The sequence below is a fragment of the Peromyscus leucopus genome, chromosome 5 (assembly GCF_004664715.2).
Source record: "Peromyscus leucopus breed LL Stock chromosome 5, UCI_PerLeu_2.1, whole genome shotgun sequence".
Taxonomy (NCBI): Eukaryota; Metazoa; Chordata; class Mammalia; order Rodentia; family Cricetidae; genus Peromyscus; species Peromyscus leucopus.
Genome location: NC_051067.1, coordinates 14,189,328 through 14,209,560, shown reverse-complemented (window position 1 = coordinate 14,209,560; position 20,233 = coordinate 14,189,328). Strand labels below are relative to the sequence as shown.

Genomic DNA, 20,233 nt, shown 5'->3' with positions numbered 1-20,233 from the left:
GTGCAGGCCCAGGTTCTCTGACATCTTGCTGTCTGATACAATCTAGCAGGAATGTGGTGGGCCGGGGGAGTCGAAGGCAGGAGGTGTCATGTGAGAAGGTTAATAGCACAGGGAGCCCGGGTGATTCCCAGCGCTACCACTGGCGGAGGAGCAGTAGGCTGCCTTAGGAACGTGGAGCTAGGAATAGCATGCGTGTTGCTTTCATGAAGTTAAGATTGTACCGACCTGTGCTGAGTGTTGAGCCGCCTAGAGCTTGGGCCTTGAGTCCAGCTGACATCTCTGCCCTACTGGTGTGTTTGCTGAGACTGTGGACCAAAGAGGAGAAAGCCCGAAAGGCAGTTTTTTCAGTGCCTTTTGTGACCAAGGAGAATGGGTGTTTTTAAGCGGGATGGAGAGGCTCGCTGCTCCTTTGGGTACTGGGCATGTCTGTAGCCCTCCTTCTCTTTTGAGAACCGGTGAACTTTGCGTCTCTGCTAAGCCTCCCAGGCCTGCCTCATCCAGTCCGAGTCTCTCCAGCCATGGCCACTTTTTCTGAACTAGTATCAACCCCTGAGCTGAAAAGCTCTTCCTCCTCTGTAGTGTGTGTGCACAGCCATCCTTAGTCCCACCCTGCAGGAGCTGGGTGTGCCGGTGGGGACATCAGCACTGTCACTGGCCAGCAGCTCTGAACGAAAATGTGCTGTTCTGCCATGTGCAAACAAGGAATGAGAAAAGGAGCCTTCTGTGGTGTACAGGTCTTGGGGTGGAGGAGCTAAGTGAGGGCTGCAGGAGTACATAGTGATGCTTGGGTAGACAGGACGGTGAATAGCCAGCCAGTTCACAGGTGAGCTGTGTCAGGGTTCCCTTGGCCCCCTACTCTCAGGGATAAAGGTCCAGAAGGTTCCACTGTTACTTGTCACTCTGAGTTACAGCTTGTCCCGACACCTCTGCAGTGTATCCATTCCCAGGTACAGTACCCGGTGCAGACAGACTTCTGATACACTTGCCAGGCTGTCAGCAGCTGGTCACTGTCCTGTCTGCAGCCACAGGCATGGATCCTGCGGGATGTGCTGCGTCTTAGCACAGGTTTTCCTCCAGGCAGCCTGAGGGCATGACACTTGTGCTACTAGCCATTTCAGTCAGTGACGCCTGTGGCCTCCATCAAGGCCACCACAGCTTAGCTCTCCTAAGGCAGCTGTATTTGCTGCCTTTACCTCCCACTTGTTGGTTTTGGCTCAGAATCTGTGAGGTTACTTTACATTTTGTTTGTCATCCAGTCTCTTAGTTGTCGAGGGCACCTAGCCTTTGGGCTGTGTTGGCCATGAGGTGCAGGGGAATCAATGCCCACTCCTATTACTATGAAGAACTGTCGTTTTTTCTTCTTACTGGCAGAGGTAACATGAAAGACTTGTTACTTAACTAGTCTGCTCAGAAAGAACATTTATCAAAACTTGAAGAGAACTGCTTATTGCAAGTTGGTCTGGTTTTAAAACCTTTCAGAGACTCTGTGGAGAGCCTCAGATCGTTTCTATGACTGAATAGTGTCTAGACCTTTAAGGTGTGAACGACAAACTTTGGGGTCATTTCACAGGTTCTCTTTCAGTCTTGTGTGTTAGGATGTATGTATTACAATATAAACAGTTTAGATAGTTATTTTATAGTGGATGGATTAGATAAAGTAGGCTAATACCTATTTAATGTGGGTAAGTGTTACTAATGTTAACTGGAAAAAGGAAATTACAGACAGGTAGTGTGATTGTAATTACACGTGACTGAAAGAAAATACATCAAAATATTACAAGTAGTTAGCCACTTACATTAGTATCACTTGATTGCTTGATTGAGAATGGTTCACCGTGTTACCCTGGCTGACCTCACACTCATCCACTCAAGCCATCCTTCTCATCCTCCTTAGGAACTGGGATTAAAGGCTGCCAGAGCTGGCTCCTCTTTTTGTTTTAAAAAATATTTTCTGCACTGTGAAAGCCAGAGGTAGGGAGATCTCTGTGAGTTTGGGTCTAGCTTGGTCTGTCTAGCCAGTTCCAGGCTAGCCAGAGATACATAGTGAGAGTCTGTCTCAAAAAAAAAAAAGAAGAATCTGAAACTTTTTACATTAATTATATATTCATTAAATATATATTATAATTAGGAAAAATGAGCTGTGGGTGTTGCTTAGTGTTAGAATGTGCACTTAGCATGTTTGATGCCCTGAGTTTAGAACCCAACATCAAAACTATCCCAGGGTTGAAAAGGATACAGATGTGAACCATAGTGTAGGTCACAAAGTGAATGTACCACCCATTGATGAGATCCTGAGGAGTCCAGGGGGAGACATAGAATCTGTCTATGGAGACAGATTCCTAAGGGGTGGCAACCCCAACAACATGTGAAAAAGACAAAAATCAGGACGAACAAGAAAGTTTTTTTTAAAGTTTGTAGTTTGGGATCTAATTAATTTCTGTTCTCATGTGGTTGATAAGGAGAAAATTGGAAGTGAAAATAGGTATTGTTCACAAAGATGTCCATCACAGGGTTATTTATGATAGTTAGGTAGACCATCCCTTTAGTGCTGGAGGAATTATCCTCCTTTGTAGACATGCTAAAGCACAGCTGATATTTCTGTTTTTCCAATCATGTGGTGTTTACCCAGATCCTGGTTGGATCCATCTTCACTATTCACCTAGAACTGGTTGAAAGAGTTTGAACTTTTTCTTGTCACTGACATCTCTTAAAGAAATGACATGTCCTACACTTGAGATATTCAGTGGTGGTCTTTCAGACTGATGCTGTTGAAGTGTTTCTTTCTTGGTGGTTTGGTCTGGTCACATCCTGTCTCATTGCACGTTCACTCTTTATTCCTTAATCTGGTGTTGCTAGGTTAGCATTTATTTCCATATTCCCTTGGGTGATGGTTAGCCTTGTGTTGCCTTGCTGGTATAAGGATGTGTTTGTTTTTCTACATTTACATTTTCAGAGGTGACCTTTCTCCCTCCCTGACTCCTTCCTGCTTGGTCAAAATTCAGTCAGAGTTCAGCTCTCAGTACCGATCTCTGTCTTCAGAAAGCAGCGATGCAGGAGGCTTTTGTGTGTTTACAGAACAAGGCTGTTTGTTCTGTGCTGGCCCACCCTCATCATCATCACAGTCTGGGTGGGTGGTTCAAGGGGCTCTGACATTTGCTTGTATTTCTCTGACACCACCTGTGGCTTCTGTGAGTCTTGACTCCTTTTCACGTATTGTTGGGACCACCACCCGTTAGGGGTCACCGAGCTGGCCTGTCCTGTCTCCGTAGCTCCCCTTGGGCTCTCAGGATGACATCAATGTGTACATTCTTTCACTTTGTGACCTCCCCCTGTGGTTCACACCTCTGTCCTCTTCACCCTGGGTGGATGGCTGGGAGGTCGAGCTAGAGCTACCAAAGGGTAGGAAGGAGGATGGACAAGGAACCAGTGCTTACTGCTGCTTCTGAGGGTCTGCCTATTCTCTCTGAGGCTCTTAGCTGTCATTGAGGCTAAGGGTGCTGTTGTGAGCACCTCATCCCCCTGCTTAAGAGGTTGTGAGGATGTGTATTTGGTTGTCAGAGGGGTCAGTGGTTTGTCATCTTGTGCCTCTGGTAACTAGTAGACCATGGATGGTTTCCTTATAGGTTGAGCGTGTGTGTGGAAATTGGTTTCAGGAGACACATTTGGAACATACGGTGGCTTCCACCTGGAAGTCATCCTTACAGTTTGGAGGGGCTGGGTAGAAGGCTGTTTCTGGAACCTGGGGCCATATTCTGAGGGGTGATGCTCTTTTGTATCCCTTCCCTTGCCAGTGATCTCAGCTTCCTGGGATCTTTCATGGACCCTTTCCTGAGTTATCTCCTCACCACCTTGTCAGAGCACAGTGGTCCCTGGGACATCTGACATAGTGCTCTTTCTACCCTGAGAGTACCTGAGAGGTGGTAGGATAGCTTATCTTCACTAAAGGGCTTTAATTGTCCCCCTAGTCTCTCTCTCCATTATGGTTTGGATCTTCACGGACCCTCAAAGGCCATGTTGAAGTCTTGGTCCCCAGCTGACAGTGCTGTTGGAGCCTTTAGAAGCAAAACCTAGTTGAAGACAAGCTAGGTCATTGGATCCTTAGCTTTGAAGAGGGAGGGTATTGGGGCCCCAGCCTTTTCAAATTCTTGCTTTCTCTTCTGGCTAAAGTTAGGGAACAGCTTTCCTCTGCCATGCACTTCCATCATGATACTCTACCTCACCACAGGCTCAAAGCAGTGGGTTAAACAGCTAGGGATGTAAACCTCTGAAGCCATGAGCCAAAACAAGTCTTTTCTTTATTCTATTTATTTTTTATTTGTATGCTGTTTTATTATTATATATTATTACTATTATTATTTTCTTTTTTCTATTTATTGTTATTTGTATGCTGTTTTGTGTGCATGTATGTCTGTTCACCATGTGTTTGCAATGCCAACAGAGGCCAGAAGAGGGACTCAGGTCCCCTGGAACTAGGTTTCCATATAGTTGTTAGCCACCCTGTGGGTGCTGGGAACCGAACCTTTGGAAGAGCAGCCAGTGCTCTTAGCTGCAGAGCCATCTCTCCAACTCCACCTTTCCTCCTCTTCAGCTTTTTTTTTTTCCAGATGCTTTGTCACGGTGCTAGAAAGCTAGTGGTGGCATACGCCTTTAGTATCAGCACTCCAGGCAGAGGCAGGCAGATCTCTGTGAGTTCAAGGCCAGCCTGGTCTACAGAGTGAGATCCAGGACAGCCAGAGCTACACAGAGAAACCCTGTCTCAAAAAACCATAAAGAAAGAGAAAAAAAGCGAGCAAGGAAGCATTTCTTTGAGTTTCATTTTAGAAGGTTCTGTGTGGCCTTTTATTTCTATTACTCAGTGGTTGTTTTTTTTGCCTCCCAGAAAAATACAGAGTAGTAGAAGAAGGTGGCAATACCCAATGGCTCCACATTTACAACATGATTTCTGAACACTCTGATGTTCTTGCCTCCAATCCTTCCCTAGTTACATGCCTTTGTTGGTGGCAGGAAATCCTCCGCAGCATCTATTTTAGCCTCCTTTGGCCAGTGACACCTCTTCTACTCGGTTCTTGCTAATGGGAGCTGTTTTGGGGCTGACTTTTCACTTGTTTTATTTTGTCACTGGACACTCTCCTGGTGGCCTCAGCTCTTCACTTCCCATAACCACCCACCTCAGCCAGGGGAGGCCCTTTAGGAAGGTTGCTTGGCTCTGGTGAGCTGAATGTGTCTGAGTGCTGATACTAACACTGACCTTTAAAGCTGATGACAGTTCTCCTGGGGGAGTTTGTGGATGATGAATGTGTGGGTGGAGAAAACAGTTTTCCTTGAAATGCATCCGTCACTGCATTGAGATTTTTCTTCGTTGGTCATGGTTTGAGCTACCTGATGGGAAAGGAGAGACTTCCTGTGGTTGATAGAAAGACTGAGCTACTTCTCATGGATGTGATGGCCGAGGATACCTTGTGGAGGAATGGTCCAGTAATAGAGAACCAGTGGGCCACTATGGGCTTTGCTGCTTAGGCCTCACAAGGCTTGTGTCCATACTGTTTGCCTGGGACTAGCCAACACTCCCAACCCCTTAGTTGATAACTCAGCAGCCACATGGAGCTGGACAACTGCAAATGTGATGTGGAGATGCCCCTACGATTCAGGCCTGTCTCCGAACAGTGTTCCAATGCACATGACTTTGACCTTAACGGCCAAAATCTTAATGTCTGGGCTTTCCACATTTTATATTTTGGGATTCGTGTGGCCCACCTCAAAGGGAGAGGTGGTGGGGAGTTTGTAGTCTGGGAGTATACTCTGGTGCTCTGCATGTGCTGTTTGCAGCAGTGATAATGTTGATGTTAGTGAGTGCTGGGGGAATAGTGAGCCCACAATATTTTCTTCCTAGTAACTTTCTTCACCACCCCCCATGGTCTCATTATGTAGCCCTGACTAGCCTAGAACTCACTCTGTAGACCAGGGTTACCTTGGACTCTCAGAGATCTGCTTGCTTCTGTCTCCTGTTACTGGGACCAAAGGGGCTTTTAGTCTCTTTGTAATCTAGGCTGGAGTAGAATTTACTCTGTGGACCAGGCTGCTGTCCTTCTGTCTTCCAAGTACTGTACTGGGACTGTAGGTATAAGCCACCTTGCCTGGGTATATTAACTTTTTTTTTCTTGGTAGGCTAGAGACTTGCTTTCTGAATTAATTTATGTTGATGCTCATGTTTTTTTTTTTTTTGGTGTGTGTGTGTGTGTGTGTGTGTGTGTGTGTGTGTGTGTGTGCACGCTAATAATGCAAAAGAAATGTATAGTTTCCATTTGTAAAGAGGCAAGCTGTCTTGTGTTTATCAGGAACACAGTGGCAGGAACTTTGGAAATGTACACTCATATTAATAATAAGATGCTGCCAGGTGTGGAGTCAATGAGTTCCTATTGTTGGCATTTGTGTGCACAGGCCCTCTGAATGGTTTGTCTGAGGTTACAGTGGGGAGTTCCTGTGATAGAAAGGCTCAAGTGACTTGCCTAGCACCACCCTTCCTGGGTGGGCCTGTCTGGCTAAAAATTCTGTTGTGCAGCTTAGTTCCCTGGGAAGTGGAGAAAGACCCTGCGTTCCTCGGGTTGCAGTAGAGCTCTGAGAGAACAAACATGGCTCCCGAGGGCTCCCTATGGGAGTGAGGTTTCCCCTACATGTAGGGCAGGCAGGAAGCATCAGTGTGTCCTGCGTTGATGTTCAAGCATGGCCAGGCTTTCTGTGGAAAACATACTCATTCCTGTCATTGACATACATTGTCTTAATTGTTGGATGGCTATAATCAGACAGGTTCTTGAGCAGAACAGCAAGCACTGTTGTACCCAGGTGAGGAGAAAATCAGCTTTTAGAAGAGAGTTTCTAGAAGTTGATTATAATTAGCTTTTCTGCAGACCTACTTCTTTTTTTAAAAAATTTAGATGAAATTTTACTTTCATTAAAGTGATCATTAACCCAGTGATTCCCAAGGTTAATTGGTGATGCCTGCTTTGAATATGCGGAGGGAACAATTCTAGCTTGTATGCCTTGGGTCCCAGCTCTGCAGGCCAGGATTGGCATTCAGCTCTACAGCTCATTAGCAGTGTATCCGATGCAAGGCACCAGTTGGCAATGGGAACTCAGTAAGAGGGATTGGAGAGGCTGTGCTTGGTGGTGCATGCCTGTAGTTCTCACAGAGTCCCAGCTACTTAGATGGCTGAGGCAGGAGGATCACTTGAGCCCAGGAGTACAAGGCTAACCCTAATCTGGGCAATGTAGACCCTTAAAAAAAATGAATTGTTGAGGCCTTCTCAGTGACATTGAGAAGGAGAGGCAGAGTATGTGAGAGGGGTTGAAGGGAGGAATTATATTTTAATTAATAAATTAAAATTATATTTTAATTAAAAACAGAATTTATTAAAAAATATTTAAATTAAACAAGATGGACTTGGGGGCTGAGAGATCCCAACCAGCATAAGAGGAGTAGTGTGCATGGTTGGGGGTCTCCACAGGGCCTTTGTTGCTTCTTAGATAACCCACAAATACTGTGTTTTTACAAAACACTTTTTTAGAGACTTATTTATATTCTTTGTGTGTGGGTGTTTTGCTTGCATGTATGTCTTTGTACCACATACATGCCTGAGGCCTTGAGAAGTCTGAATAGGGTATTAGATCCCCTGGAACTGTAGTTATCGATGGTTGTTAGCTGCCATGTGGGTGCTGGGAATTAAACCTGGGTCCTTTGCAAAAGCAGTATGCACTCTTAACCTCTGAGCCATCTCTCCAGCCACCATTTTAAAAGCTGTTTTTAAGACAGGGTTTCATGCTGTATGTAACCTGGGTAAGCTTGGAAGTCATGGAAGTCCTTGCTTCGGCCTTCGGACTGCAGGTATTATGTGCATGTCACCACACCCAGCTTGAGTGTGTGCGTTTTTGTATGTATTTGAAATAGGTTCTTGCGTGCAGTCCAGGCTGGCTGGGAACTCAATCCCAGCTCTGGGAGGCTGAGACAGGAGGCATACCGTGAGGCTAGCCTGGGTTACATACTGTGTTCTGAAATGAGATTGCTTCAAAAACAAGACAAAAAAACCCAACCCCCAAACCCAAAGTGTGTTGTTGCAACCTGGAAATGCTGTTGAACTTGTCATGAGCGTTCTTCGAGAGTTCTTCATCTAAAGAGATCACATGCACACTTCATTTAACAATTTGTGCTTTAAAAAACAAAAACAACTTTCGTTTATTTTGAAACAGGATCTTACTAGAAATTGTGATTTGATGAATGTAAAATGAGTTGGGCTTGGTGGCACACATCTATGATCCCAGTGCTTGGGAGGTGACGAATTTGAGGCCAGCCTGGGCTATATAGTGAGAACCTACTTAAAAAAAAAAAAAAAAAAGCAAGAGGGCTGGAGAGATGGCTCACAGGTTAAGAACATACACTACACTGCTCCTCCAGAGGACCTGAGTTCAGCTGCCTGTACTTAACTTTGGGCAGCTCACAAACTGTGCACCGTGTGCATAAGTGGTGCTGGGACTCAAATCCAGGACCGCCGGAAGAATAGCCAGTGCTCTTAACCTCTGAACCATCTCCCTAGCCCCTGGATGATGATTGGTAACTTCCTATTTCCTTAAGATAAATATCTAGGAGTGAGTGGGCTGGGCCAAAGGCCACAGACTTTGCTGGCTGCCTTGTAGTTCAGGCTTTCTGAAAATGACCCTACTGGGTTTCTCCATGCTGCCCTTTCCCCACCCACAACTGCTGACTCTTATACCTGAGTGTTGGACCAGTACTGATCATGTTTTGTTTTACTTTCCAACAGCGCTGTGTAGTTCTGCGTTTTCTGAAGTTTCCTCCAAATAAGAAGAAGGTAAGATCAGTGGCCGACTACAGTCATCACAGTCTTTACTTACCTTTGCCTAGGACAGAAAAGTGCTCTACCTCTAGGGTGTATCCTATATCCTAAGCCCTCCAGTGCAAAAATATTAATACTAATTGTAGAAATTTAAGTATGATATAATCATTCAATATGGGAAGTAGTGAGCCCTTATTCCTGATGTATGAGACCTAACAGGCCCTCTGAGTCACTGTGTGTCACTCTATGGTAGGTCTGTCTGCATGAGCCCTGGTGCAGGCCTGTGGGCCCTGCTCAGGATCCCAGATTTTGACTTGATCTTGATGAGTTCCTTAGTTGCCTCAGCAGAACTGTGTGTAAGAAAATACAGTGTGTCACACTGGGTAGACAATCTGTTCTGCTAAAATCACAGTGGGCGAGTTCAGGTAGAGCAGTAGGTTGTGTTGGCAGAGTCATCCAAGTACAGCATGTGGACCCTCCATGAAAGCCTGCCTGCTCCCTGTCTACCCAAGTTGAGCTACTGCTGCTTCCTGGTAAATCTCAGGTAGATACTGAGTATTGGAGGCTCCTATGGCCACAGCTTCTTATCTGCTCCTTTTGTTCCAGCACTCTCTGTGAGGGAGGCTGAGACACTTGGCCCATCTTGTTTTGTACATGGCCAGCTGCCTGTGAGTCACATAGGCTCACCTGGCTCCATAGTGGGGGAAGGTGAGGAGGTTGTGTCCGGTGCACAGGATTGATGATTCAGTGTCTCACTCACTAGAGCATCTGGAGGGCAGAGGTCATGGGAGCTATGGGACATTGGTGGTAGAGATGATAGAGGCCCTCAAGGCTTGTCTCCTGGGAGCACGCAGGAATGCTGTCTTTAATGGGGCAGGAGTGAGAGCCAAAGGTGGGTTAAGCAGGCGGAGGGAATAGGTGGGGTCTAAACATCCTTTGGCTTCTACCTCAGCTGCTGAAGAGGAATGACTCAAGGTGTTCTGTTTCTGTCAGATGTGTCTTGGGGTGGCTGCAGCCTCTTCTGTCCTGCTTGTCCTTGTGCAATGGCTGTAGTGTGCAGGCACCCCACCTCAGTGGATGACCTGCTAGGCCTTCCTGGGCAGTGTCTTCCTGGTGGGGGATTCACGAGGTTACCCTTCTGTCCCCAGATGGGTTTTTTTTTATCAGGAGCTATGACACAGCTGTAGAGGGCCACTGGGTGTGTTCTGGGCTTTTCTGTCAGGCTAAGTTCTGACAAGATCCAGTTGTGGGAGCTATGGGATATCTGCACATACCTTGTGCAGAGCATTGCTGCGTATGGGTGGTGAGTTCTCCAGAGGTTTGTGGGGTGCACAGTACTTAGAGTATACGTGGGATGGCAGCTTAGTCTATCCTGGGCTGGGCTCCTGGGAGGGAGTAGTGTTAGGAGCCCTGCCTGGAGGTCTGTCCTGAAGCTATCCTGTGCTTGTCTCTTCCAGACCTCAGAAGAGATACTTCAGCATCTGCAGAACATAGTAGACTTTGGCAAAAATGTCATGAAAGACTTTTTGGGGGAGAACTATGTTCATTGTGGGGTAAGTGTGACTTATCTACATTTCGATTTCCATCCAGTTCTGTGCTGACAATACTGACATCTCAGTGATAGCCCTGTGCACTAAGAATCTCCAAGCTTTTCCACCTGCTGTGCCATATGGCAATCAGTCAGCCCTGCCAGATGCTCCTGCATGGTGAAGTTCTCCAGTGAGGACTTGATATGTTATCCTTGAGCCTGAAGGGAGCTTCGCCCTGTGTTCCTGTGGGTTAAGGAGCAATGTGGGCCCATTCCTGGAGGCTCCTCCTGGAAGAGGCTTGTGAGTGTGAGCATGGGTGTGAGGTGCTGTGGATGATGCTCAGTGAGGGGCTTAGCAGAAAAGCTTTGAAAACCCTTAATACTCCTGTTTGTTTGGGGTACCATCTCTGCACCTGACCTGTGGTGGGAGGAACTAGATAGGGGACCCCCCCTGGCCTGCCTGTCTGACCTGACCTGTCTTCTGAGCTTGGGACTTTGAAAGTCTCCTCTGTTTGTCATTTTTTCTTGGCTGCTGACTTTGTAGCCTGTCCTCCACAGTGTCTAGTGTTGGGGATGTTTGGAGGATTCCTGCAGTTCTCTAGAGGATATGTCCATTGAATAGTGTTTGTACCTCCTCATGTCTTCTTGGAGAAAGCTTGTCAGAGGTACCATCTGCTGGGAAAGATGCTCTTCTGGCCCTTGCGTGCTAGACTGAGTGGCAGTCTCTGATTGAGGCTGAATAAAGAAGGCCAGCCGGGTTTCCCTGAGGCTAGATCCTAGTTTTGTCCTTGGCAGGTTTCCTTGTCACTTTGGGACTTTTTGGAAGTCCCAGTTCTGCCATCCTGAGAACACAGGGCAGGGATGTCAGTGAGGACCATGGTTTGGATTGATACAGATTTTCTTTGCATTGCACATTGCAAATAAACAGTGGAGGGAGAGCAGCAGCCACGTGAGCCCAGTATTGTCAGACCTCGGGCTGCTGCCCAGCAGGCACAGCTTGGTGACCATCTGGCCAGGGTGTCCTGAGGCCCTCATTCTGTGTCTACAGACACTGCAGGATCAGAAGGGGCTATGACAGGAGATACTGTTGGGGTGGCTAGTCACTGGCGTCGTGGGTCCTGGCTGACTGTGAGGGGAGCCAGCTGCCTTTAGGAAACTGAAATGTTTTTGGCTCTGTTTAACTTCTACATGTTCTGAAAAATACTAGATCAGCTTTTACTGCCAAACTGGCACATTGAAAAATTTTAAACTATAGTATTTTGGGGATAAAATACACATACTGTGAAATTCACTATTTTAACTCTGTTTAACCGTGCATAGTTCTGAAGCATTAACAGTCTTTAGGACATTGTGCAATCTGTACATTTTGTGTGTTTTCTTACAGGAAGTTGTTCAGCTGCCTTTAGAGTTTGTGAAACAACTGTGTTTAAAAATACAGTGTGAAAGACCAGGTAAGGGTGTTGAATGGTGTTTGCTATTTTTGTTTTGTTTTGTTTTTGTTTTTGTTTTTCAAGACAGGGTTTCTTTATGTAGCTTTGGTGCTTGTCCTGCATCTCTCTCTGTAGACCAGGCTGGCCGCGAACTCACAGAGATCTGCCTGGTTCTGCCTCCTGAGTGCAGGGATTAAAGGCGTGTTCCACTACCGCCCGGCTTTTTTTAAATTTAATTTTATTTATTTTTTTTATTTTTGGACAGGTCCAGGTTAGCCCTGGAACTTGCTGTATAGACCAGGCTGGCTTCCGCTTCCCAGGTGCTGTGATTAAAGGCATACACCACCATGGCTGGCTTGTGTGTACTTTTAAAAGGCTTTGAAATGTTCACCCCAGGTCAGGCACAGGCATTTTGCAGCAGTTTCTGTGACCAGAGGCTCAGTCCCCACCCGCATGTCCTGTTTTCTTGTGCATGCTGGTGGGCTTTGCTGGCAAGAACAGGTTTAAAGCTTTTTCTTTCATGGTCACTGATCAAACATATAAAGTCCATGTGTTGGTTGTGAAAATGTCTCTTTATAGACACAATAGACTTTATAGACCAAGCAATAATGCTGTGGAATTGTCCACAATAAAGTCCTTCTTGATTTGATTCAGACAATGAAATAGTGCTCTGGGGTCTGCCTGGGCCAGGAGCAGGAGGTGGAGGGTGCTGGGTAGCACTGGGCTCTGGTGTTCCTGTTCACAAAGACGGACAGAGGCCAGCTTCAGGGTTCTACTCAGCGGCTGCTGCTCCGCACCCCATTTCGTCTCACACACAGTTGAGAGTAGAGAGCGTGATGCTTCACAGTGACAAGGACTCTGCTGCCCTTGCAATGGCTGTTGGATTAAGTCTGCTCTTCGGAAGGGGAGGCTGGTCCCCAGGTGCTGATGACCTGATTCCAGCAGAGCCCTGTTGAGGTGACATGGGAGCGCCAAGAATTAGGAAAAGCATCAAGAATTGAAAGGAAGGAAGGAAGGGGCTGTAGTACACTTCTCCCTGTTCCTGGGCAAGGAGAGTGGTGGAATTAGGGCCATCCAAGACTCTTCTCACTTCTGATTTCTGTTGCATATTTTTTTTTTTTTAAAGATTTATTTATTTATTATACATACAGTGTTCTGCCTGCATGTGTCCCTGCAGTCCAGAAGAGGGCACCAGATCTCATTACAGATGGTTGTGAGCCACCATGTGGTTGCTGGGAATTGAACTCAAGACCTCTGGAAGAGCAGCCAGTGCTCTTAACCACTGAGCCATCTCTCCAGCACTCTGTTGCATATTTTAAAGCTCCCCAAGGTCATGTTCAGAGTTAAAAATTGCCTACAAGGACCTTAGGCCTCAGTTACGTGGTTACGATTTATACCATGGGAGAGAGAGTAAGGATGAAATCTGCCAATTGAAGAGGTGGAGTTGGTGTCCTGGAGAATCCAGACATCCCCTCCTACAGTGACTGTATGTGACAGCATATACTGAGCCTTGCCACCGGGAAGCTCTGGGAGCCTGCATGTCTAGGTTAGAGCTTGACAGGGCTGACTTCTGCTGATGAACTGAGCTCTCCTTCCTTTAGGGATGCCAGTCTGTGGCCTGATCACTTCCTGTTGCCTGCCTGAGGCTATCCTGTCTTGGGACTCTTCCCCCACAGGACTCTTGTATTATAGGGCTGTCTGTCTCTTATCTTGACCCTCAGGTGTGACTCTTGTTCTGTCTTCCAGAGTCTCGTTGTGACAAGGACCTGGACACACTCAGTGGTTATGCCATGTGCCTTCCCAATTTAACCAGACTTCAGACCTACCACTTTGCAGAGCACCGGCCGATTCTGTGTGTAGAGATTAAGGTGAGTTTTCATTTGTGGAGGGTTGACAGTGCAGGTAAAGGAAAGGTGGTTCTCAGGCGGTGAGTCCCTGAGGCTCCCTGAGGCTCCCTGAGGCTCCCTGGCTCTGCCTTGAGTGTGTGGTCAGCCTTTCTCAGGAGTTCAGCGTGTTTCTTTTCCATACCTTCCTGCTATTAACAATGGGGAGACCTACCCCACACACCTGCGCTGGGAAAGCTCTTGTTAGTGGTCATCAGGAGGAAGCATGTTGGGTCCTCTTCTGTAAAAGGTGTACCTCAAAACCTCACAGTCTTGGCCATGTGCTTCCTGCATTAAAGACCCAAATCTAGGGTCCCTTTGACTAGAGACTGCTTCCTGTTCAGGAGGGCTTTCCCAGAGTCACAGAAGCCTGTGAGCCCTTCAAAGATTCCTGTGTACTGGCCCAAGGTCCTGGATCTGGGACCAAGACCCCCTACTTCAGCTGCCTGTGTTGAGTAGTTGGCCAGGTGCCCTAGAAGGCTCCCCCACCCCACAGAACCATTCCTTCTCCTCGTCCTTCCCTCTGAGAGGTGAGGATCCGGAGGCATGCCTTGGCCCAAGTACTTGGGCCTTGTGATCCTTGGGGGCTGGACGTTATGTCTCTCCAGCTACATTATCCAGAGCACTAAGCTCAGGTTGTGTGTGCTGACAACAGGCAAGGTTTAGAAGGCAGCTGGGATCCGTGACGTCCTGGAAGCCTAGCAACTATCAGATGGGCGCCTCGCAGGCCCTACATAGTGTCGGTGGAAACAATGGTTCTGCTTCTTGGAGCTGAGAGCGCTGGGCCCATCTCCACTCTTTCCAGCCTGCCAGCAAGTACAAAGCTGCCCTGTGTTATGCTCCTGTCAGCCAGGCAGAGCTCCAACAGTCCCCCCAGTGAGAGGGGCTGTCCTTTTGTCTTCTGGAGGCAGAGAGATAGATACTGTGATGAGGAAAGTTGAAAACACAATTTCTGGGGGACATTTCTACCTGGTACTTGTTCTTCTCTATCTCATAGTTAATGTGTATGTGTTGAGAAGTATGTGATTTCTCCCTAAACATTTTTTTTCTCTTATTTTACAGCCAAAATGTGGGTTTATACCTTTCTCGAATGATGTTACCCATGAGCTGAAACACAAAGTGTGCCGATACTGCATGCACCAGCACCTCAAGGTGAGAGCAGAGGCAGGTGCAGGAGGGCAGAGGGTAGCATCGGGCCTGGGGGAAGCACTGGGAGTTTTCCGAAGATGACAAGGAATTGCTGATAATCCCTTTTTCCTTTCCTAAGTAGCTCCTATTTACTTTATTATTCTCTAAGAGTTTTGATCTTTTTTGTTTATAGTTTATTTTTGTGTGTGTGTAGGTCAGAGGACAGCTTGTAGTTGGTTCTCTCCTTCCTCCATGTCAGATCTAAGGATCAAACTGTATATGCAATGCTGGCTGGCTATTAAGTGGCGGGTTTCGTGCATGCTGGGCCAGCATCCTATCACCTGAGCTACAGCCTTGTTCCTCACGTGCTGCTACACCCTCCCCCTTCTCTCTGGAAGCTCCATTCCCCCCTCTCGTGGCTCTGTTCTCAGTTGTAGTTTCCTGGCCTGTAAGCACATCCCCATGTAAGTATGCAGGGATAGAGATTAGAGAGGCTCTGCATGGGACGGCTGGGCTACCTGGCTTTCTGAGCCTGAGCCTCACACAGTGTTTTCTGTTCCCATCCATTGTCTGCAGCTTTTCTTTTCCTTGACATCTTTTCCCACGTCAAGTTTGTTATGGCCGAGTCGCAGTGCCCTAGAGAGAAGTGATCCGCAGGTGCTTGTCTGTTTTTCTTGGTGGGTGGTGCCCTTTTGTACATCAATGTGTTGAATTAAGTCCGGTTAATCTTTTTCTCTTGTGTTGGTTGTGTCTTGATGTTGTAGCCAAGCAGTCACTGCCAAATCCAGTGGTGGGAATCTTCCTGTTTTCTTCTAGAGTTTTCATTCTGGATTTCAGATCGCAGCCATTTTGAGTTAGTTTTTGTGCGTGGTGTTGGATAAGTGTCCAGTTTCATTCTTTTGTATATAGATAGGTATCTGATTTTCTCAGTGCTTGTGGCTGTCCTTCCCTCAAAGCATTGGTCCTGGTATCCTTTTCGAAGATGCTGGGCGTATAGGTGAGGGGCTCCTCTCTGTCCTTTCACTTACTGGTGTATTATGGTCTGTCTTCATGCCAGGACATGGGTACTACTTTGGTTACTGTAGTTTTTATGTTGGAAGGTTTGTTTTTTTGTTTTTTGAGACAGGCTTTCTCTGTGTTGCTTTGTGTATTTCCTGGAACTCACTCTGTAGCCCAGGCTGGCCTGGAACTCATAGAGATCCACCTGCCACCACCACCCGGCGGAAGTTTTTTTTTTTTTTTTTTATTACTGATTCAATGTTACCAGACTCCTTCCCTTCTCCCCTTCCTTCTCCTTCTCTGTCCTCAGTTCCCTCTCTTGCTTTTTAAAGACAGGGTCTCAGGTAGCTCAGGTTGGCCTTGAATCTGTAAGTAGTTGAGGATGATCTCCACCTCCTGGGAATATAAGCACCCAATTCCTGTCCTTGGCTTTGGCAGTCCTGGTGTGTGTGTATAGATGTGTGTAGGTGTGGGCATTCTGAACTCTAACAATCATGCTTACTTCTTCTGTTTACTCAGTAGAGCTACTGAACCCTCCTAGTTACTCTTCCTTTAACTTATACTTTTCAACTACATATTTATCTAGTTACTACAAATATTTATTGTTCTTATTTTAAATAATGTGAGTTTGTATCTGTGTGTAGATATGTGTATGAGGTATGCAGACACACAGGCAAACACCCATACATATAATTTTTTTTTCAGAAGGAAAATAAAAAATCTTTTTTTTTTTTTCTTTTTCAGAGCTGAGGACTGAACCCAGGGCCTTGCGCTTGCTAGGCAAGCGCTCTACCACTGAGCTAAATCCCCAACCCCGAAAAGAAAATCTTTAAAAATTTGTTCTTTGAGCTGGGCGGTGGTGATGTAATCCCAGCACTCCAGAGGCAGAGGCAGGCGGATCTTGGTAGTTTGAGGCCAGCCTGGTCTACAATGCAAATTCCATGACAGCCAAGATTAAATAGAAAAACCCTGTCTCAAAATTTTTTTTGTTCTTTGATAACTTCATATATAAGTGTTTAATATATTCTGGTCCTACTACCCCTACCATCCCTTATCTCCTCCGATCTCTACCCCCTTGTAATTATAAACTGTTTCAAATTAATTAATTACTCCATTATTTGTATATGTGTGTATGGTGTGTATGTGTACACAGCCTGAGTGAGGAAGTCAGAGGACTACTTTCAGGGGTCAGTTCTCTGCCCTGTGCAGGCAGGTTTCTCTTGTTGTCTCTGCCACGATGCTTAGTCCAGTCAAGCTGGACTGCAAGCTCCCAGGAGTTTCCCTCCTGTGCCTCCCATCTTGCCTCAGGAGTGCTGGGATCACACGTGAGCTACACATAAGCTTTGTTGCTTAGGTTCTGTGATTGAACTCAGGTCATCCGGCTTTTTACCCACGGAGCCTTCCTGTCAGCCCCGTTTTACTTTTTTTTGATAGGGTCTCATGTGACCCAGACTGACTTCAAACTCTTTCTCCTCCTGTCTCTACCTCTGTTACTATTTAGTGACTGCTCTGCTTCTTCTGTAATGTCTATATATGTGTTTTAAATTTTATTATTATTGTTTGTGTGTGTCAGAGAGGTGTACCTGAGTGCGGGTATGCTCATGTTAAGGCGCACATGTGGCAGTCAGAGGACAGTGTTTGGGAGTCAGTCCTCTCCTTACACTTTGGGTTCTGGAAATGGAACCCAGGCCTCCAAGACTTGCTCTGTGACTTCTTTTACCCCCTGAGCCATCTTGCCAGCCCCATAAAGCCTCATGTAAGTCTTTGGTCACATGTGGACCCTGAACTCTCTACTTGATTAGCTGCTTACTGGGATTGATTCTTTCCCAAATCGGTGTGTCTCAGTCTTTGTGAGGAGGTGTGTGTGTGTGTGTGTGTGTGTGTGTGTGCGCGTGCGCGTGTGCTCCAGCTCACTTAATCTTCAGTAGGGCTGTGGACAGTTTTGGGTTACCTGTCTCTTCCATGGAGCCTCAGATAAGCTCAAGAGAGTGCTTGCTTAGGGCCTTCTCTGCTCTCTGCAAAGCCCATTGGTGGTTTCCTAGATCACCAGGAATGTGCTGGATGGAGCTTTCCAAAGCCCTGTGCACATCCTCATTGCTCAGCTTTCTCTTTTTGAGGTTTAGGCTATCCTCGCTTGTCCCACCGTTACCCACTGTGTAAGGAAGTCATGAAGGTCAGCAGTAGCCTCTAGATTGTTTTGACAAATACCCCAGAAAGACATCTGCAGTGGGTGAGCTCTCAATCAGGTCAGGAAAGACAACTATGCAAGTAGAGCCTTCCTGGCACTTAGAGGCAGGGCAGGTAATGGCAGTACCTGGGCTGAGGCTGTGGCTGTGCCTGCCCCGTCCTCTGTGGAGGCTGCCAGCTTTGCACTATGCCTGGAAGAGTCTCATGCTTGTTTCCCTTGTGGCAGAGACAGGGTGCCGGCCAGTTTTTTGTCAACTTGACCTAGGCTAAGGCTGTGGGCCATTTTCTTGATTAATGATGCATGTGGGAGGGTCCATCCCATAGGGGGCAGTGCTGTCCCACAAGGAACAGGGTCACCTCTGGATGGTGGTCCTGGGTTTTATAAGCAGGTTGAGCAAACCATGGGTAGCAAGCCAATAAGCAGCACTCCTCCATGGCTTCTGCTTCAGTTCCTGCCTCCAGGTTCCTGACCTGCTTGAGTTCTTGCCCTGACTTCTCTCAATGATAGACCTGGAAGTATAAGATGAAATAATCCCATTCCTCCCTAAGTCAATTTTGGTCATGGTGTTTTATCATAGCAATAGAAACCCTAACTAAGATAGACAGATGGGTGAGAATAGGACGTGTAAAATCTCAAAAAGAAACTGGGCATGGTGTTGCATGCCTCTAATCCCAGCATTTAGGATGCAGAGGTAGGCAGATTTCTGTGAGTTTGAGGCTAGCCTGGTAAGAGTTCCACAGGGTTACACTGTGAAATTAAAAGTGTCAGGCTCCCTGTTCTTCTTTATTTAGATTTAGCTGATTTTCTTTCTTTTTTAGAAGATGGATTTTTATTTTTATGAACGAGTGTTTTGCTCACAGGTGTCCATGTACTCTATGCCTGATGCCATAGAGGTAAGAAGAGGGGTGTCAGAACTCTGGAGCTGGAATAACAGTTGTAAGCAGCCATGTGTCTGCTGGGAATGGAACCTGAGTTCTTTGTAAGAGCAACCAGTGCGCCTAAACACTGAGATTTCTCTCTACTTCCTGAACTGGTTTTCTTGAGTAAATGTTCCCTGGATTCTTAAAGAACTTTAGACATTTTCTGAGGTTTCAAATTTATTATTCTGACAAATTTTGCTAGTTTTTACATGTAAAAACCATGCCCAGCTGTATGATAAGTTGTTTAAGAAGTATATATTTTAAAATTATGAAATAATGCTCACTCATAACTGATAGGTAGTTGGACTACCTCCTTTCTTTGGTGATTGATGTTATTAGTTTGGTTGTCTTTCCAGACTGTTCTAGAGTAACAATATATACATACAGACAAGTGATGGTGCCTCTTTCCATGTTTCTGTTGTCAGAGCATGCAGACATACTTACAAGACACAGTAGGATCGTGTTATTTGTACTTCTGCCCAGTGCTCCCTCCACATTAAAGTGACTGTGGAGGATTTTGTGTGTATATTAAGTTTTCCCAAAATGTGTTTGGATACATGTGTGCACATGTAAGTATACTTTTAAAGCAAACATGACATCACATTACAGGTGTTATTCTGCCAGTTGAATAAATATTGATGATGTTTTAGTCTATCTGTCTTTCGGAGTGGCTGCATTCGTACACTCATTCATCCCTTCATTGTATTTGGGTCCTGTCAAGTGAATGCTCGCTCTTTCTCCCGCAGTAAATATCTTAGTATCTGTAGCAAATGCTGTGTCCCCATCCCTGCTGCCTCTTTGCTCTATTTTAGGTCTAGGTTTGCTAATTTGGGGGTGTGCACATTGAAATTTTGGTGGTCACCACAAAAGGTTGTGCTGTTATTCTTCTGGCAATAAAAGATCGCATGTGCAGTGTCTTTCCCTTGCTGTTAGCTAGAGACTTGCTGTTCTCCTCACCAAACCTTCACATGCCTGCTGCTCTTCCTCCTCACGGGAGGGCTGAACTGGCAGTGACTGAGGTCAAGGGGTAGCTGGAGTTTCCTAGGGTGAGGGGGTCAAGTGGGCTCCTTCCTACTTAGGGATGTACACCTAGGATCTTTCCCAGGTCAAGGCTGCAGCCCATCTTAGATTATGCTGTTTTGTGAGTTTTATCTGTAGTCATTTATAGTCAGAGACAAAGCGTTTGATACCGTCATATTGGTGTTTTACCAGGTAGCAACTGGAAAATGGAAGAAAATAAGTAAATACTGTCCTCTCGACCTCTACTCAGGGTAAGAGTCCCTTCTCATTTCCTGTCTTGGTTGGGTGGTGCCT

General features: G+C 46.3%; 1 protein-coding gene across 2 annotated transcripts in view; it reads left to right on the top strand.

Moving 5' to 3' along the window:
* Ippk (inositol-pentakisphosphate 2-kinase) overlaps positions 1–20,233 on the top strand; it is a 68,840-nt gene that overhangs the window by 816 nt on the left and 47,791 nt on the right. For both annotated transcript variants that reach the window (XM_028863828.2, XM_028863827.2), the window contains exons 2-7: positions 8,811–8,858; positions 10,301–10,396; positions 11,756–11,822; positions 13,548–13,669; positions 14,747–14,836; positions 20,132–20,190. In XM_028863828.2, coding sequence (XP_028719661.1) covers positions 8,811–8,858; positions 10,301–10,396; positions 11,756–11,822; positions 13,548–13,669; positions 14,747–14,836; positions 20,132–20,190 — 482 coding nt within the window. The remainder of the gene's footprint in view (positions 1–8,810; positions 8,859–10,300; positions 10,397–11,755; positions 11,823–13,547; positions 13,670–14,746; positions 14,837–20,131; positions 20,191–20,233) is intronic.